Genomic DNA, 2,374 nt, shown 5'->3' with positions numbered 1-2,374 from the left:
TTTATATATTAATTATTATTTTTTAAAAATATGCATGTTAATTACTTAAAAATACTTTTGTAATATAAGTCATTTTGTTATATTACTTTTAAATTGTTTAATTAAAAATACTGATCATAATGATCATATTGTGACATTATGAAAAATTACCAACAATAAATTCTTCTCTGATTAAACTACCTCTTATATCATTGGAGTTTACTTGTGTGGGTGTTTGAAGGTTTTCAACAAAATTGTCTTCTATAATGTTTTGAAATTTGTAATGAATACAAATATTATGCAAAATAACACAGGCAATAATTATTTTAGTTGATGTTTGTAACTGTGTTCCTAGTTTCCTTTGTAAGCATCGAAACCGACTCTTAAGTAATCCATTGACTCTTTCAATTACATTCCTGGTTTTAATATGAGATTTTTGATATTTTTTTTGTGCTGCTGTTTGAGGATTCGGATGTGGAGTATAGACAAACCTTGTTTGAGCATAACCACCATCAGCCAAACATTTACCATTAGTAGACCTATGTTTTCATGAATTATAAAAAAAAAATTGTAATTTTAAAATGTAATTTATAATTGTATATTTTATTTTTGTAATGTTATTTTTTAATTGTAATTTTTTGTAATTAAATGTAATTTGTAAAGGATATTTTATAGAAGTTAACATTAACTATTACAGCATTGTTTAAAAAAACTGTTTTAAATATATATATCGCTAAGCTATGTTTGAAATATAATTCAATAACGAATAATCCTAGATACTTGAAACCATATTTAACTAGTTTGATATCTATGAATATATATTTTTTTAAAACTCACCCGTTATTTATTATATTCCATGCTTTACTATTTTCAAATATTCTAGAATCATGAGCTGATCCTGGCCACCTAGCAACAACATCAAAAATTTGCAACTTTGGTCCTGCAATAAGTTGGACATTTAAGGACATCCAGCCTTTTCTATTTCGATAAAACTCTGATTTTTCACCTCCTGGACTGCTAATTTGTATATGTGTACAATCCATGACCATTGTAACTCCAGGAAATTGGGCTATTTGATAAAATTGATTTTTTATTTCTGTAATACTTTCAATGCTGGGAAACTTAACCCAGGTTTGTAGTGAATGACACAGTGCAGTTGATATTTCTTTTACTATGCGACTTATAGTAGGTTGGCTTATTCCATACATATCACCATTCACTCTCTTCATTTAAAAAAGCTACATTAGTGTATCATGACTAGCAGAATATTGTAATAATTTCAAATTGATTTGTCATACCTGATAACATCCTGAAGCGTAAAATCTTAGTGCAGTCAAAAGTTTCATAATTGGACTTATAGGTAGTCCTCTTAAATCGATTACTGGTTTTATATTTTTTAACACTATTGGCAATAAAATGTCTAAAACAATGCATTTAGGAAATCGAAACCTTTCAAAAAACTGTGTGTCGTTAAAGAATTCAATGGGATTTTGCATGTCTCAAATATACCTTTTTGGTATTTTTTGCACAGTATAAAAATTGTCAATATAAAAATTATCAAAATAAAAGTCATCATTGTACATATCCATATCCATATCCATATTGAATATGTGAATCCCGGAAAAAAAGACCAAGGAAAAAAAGACCAAGGAAAAAAAGACCAAGAAAAAAAGACCAAGGAAAAAAAGACCAACAGAAAAAAAGACCAAGGAAAAAAAGGACAATTTACAATTTTTGAAAACTACATTTTAAAACCGAGAATAATCATTTTAGTTATTTTGTTGTAGTACTGTATTGTACATATAGTACTGTAACACTGGTAACACTGTAAACAGTTAATGTTGTAAATATACGCTGTTACACAATTAATAACAAAACACATTAAAATAAAATACGCTGTTACACAAAATATAATAAATACGCTGTTACACAATTAATAACAAAACACATTATTTGTTCTTTGATTTCTTAGTGTTCTTTTAGTGGTTTCTTCAAGCGGCATCATTGACTTAGAACGTTCGTCTAACTCAGAAACACCTTGAGCATAAATCTCGACTGGATTTGCACAAGATGTCTTTGCAGCTAATTTCATTTTTGATACAGCTATCATGGCATTTACTTCGGATTTGTTCGCAAAGTGATTATGTCCTATTGTCACAGAATGGCGGGCAGAATGGTTTGTTTTCAAGATACTAGTCTTTAGTATTGCAGGACAATTTGTACTATTTCTTTTTGAACATCTCCATGTAATATGATTTACACCAACGTACTTAACTGTATATGTGTAGCCTTCAAAAGGCATTTTGTCACCGCCTTTGTTGGATTTAAAACTTCCATTTCAAATTTTTATATTATTTAAAACACTTTAACACTTCAGTGACTGTCAACAGACTAA

At 28.4% G+C, this 2,374-nt stretch overlaps 1 protein-coding gene across 1 annotated transcript; it reads right to left on the bottom strand.

Annotated features, from left to right (window-relative positions):
• Window positions 1-387: 387 nt before the first annotated feature.
• On the bottom strand, window positions 388-1,475 carry LOC103310128 (putative nuclease HARBI1). The gene is made up of 3 exons (XM_016806504.1): window positions 1,278-1,475; window positions 845-1,202; window positions 388-518 (listed from the first exon to the last, which is right to left on the bottom strand). The coding sequence occupies exons 1-3, from the start codon at window positions 1,473-1,475 to the stop codon at window positions 388-390; spliced, it is 687 nt and encodes a 228-aa protein (XP_016661993.1).
• Window positions 1,476-2,374: the final 899 nt, after the last annotated feature.

The sequence above is a fragment of the Acyrthosiphon pisum genome, unplaced genomic scaffold, assembly GCF_005508785.2.
Source record: "Acyrthosiphon pisum isolate AL4f unplaced genomic scaffold, pea_aphid_22Mar2018_4r6ur Scaffold_21093;HRSCAF=23010, whole genome shotgun sequence".
NCBI classification, from domain to species: Eukaryota; Metazoa; Arthropoda; class Insecta; order Hemiptera; family Aphididae; genus Acyrthosiphon; species Acyrthosiphon pisum.
This window is presented reverse-complemented; position numbering and strand designations above follow the sequence as displayed.

What these genes read in the sequence shown, in the direction of transcription:
- LOC103310128 (XM_016806504.1), bottom strand. Translation starts at nt 1,475, where the DNA reads ATGCAAAATCCCATTGAATTCTTTAACGACACACAGTTTTTTGAAAGG. An exon ending in ACGCTTCAGGATGTTATCAG is followed by an intron (nt 1,203 to 1,277) that starts GTATGACAAATC and finishes TTTTAAATGAAG; the next exon opens with AGAGTGAATGGTGATATGTA. An exon ending in TTCTAGAATATTTGAAAATA is followed by an intron (nt 519 to 844) that starts GTAAAGCATGGA and finishes ATGAAAACATAG; the next exon opens with GTCTACTAATGGTAAATGTT.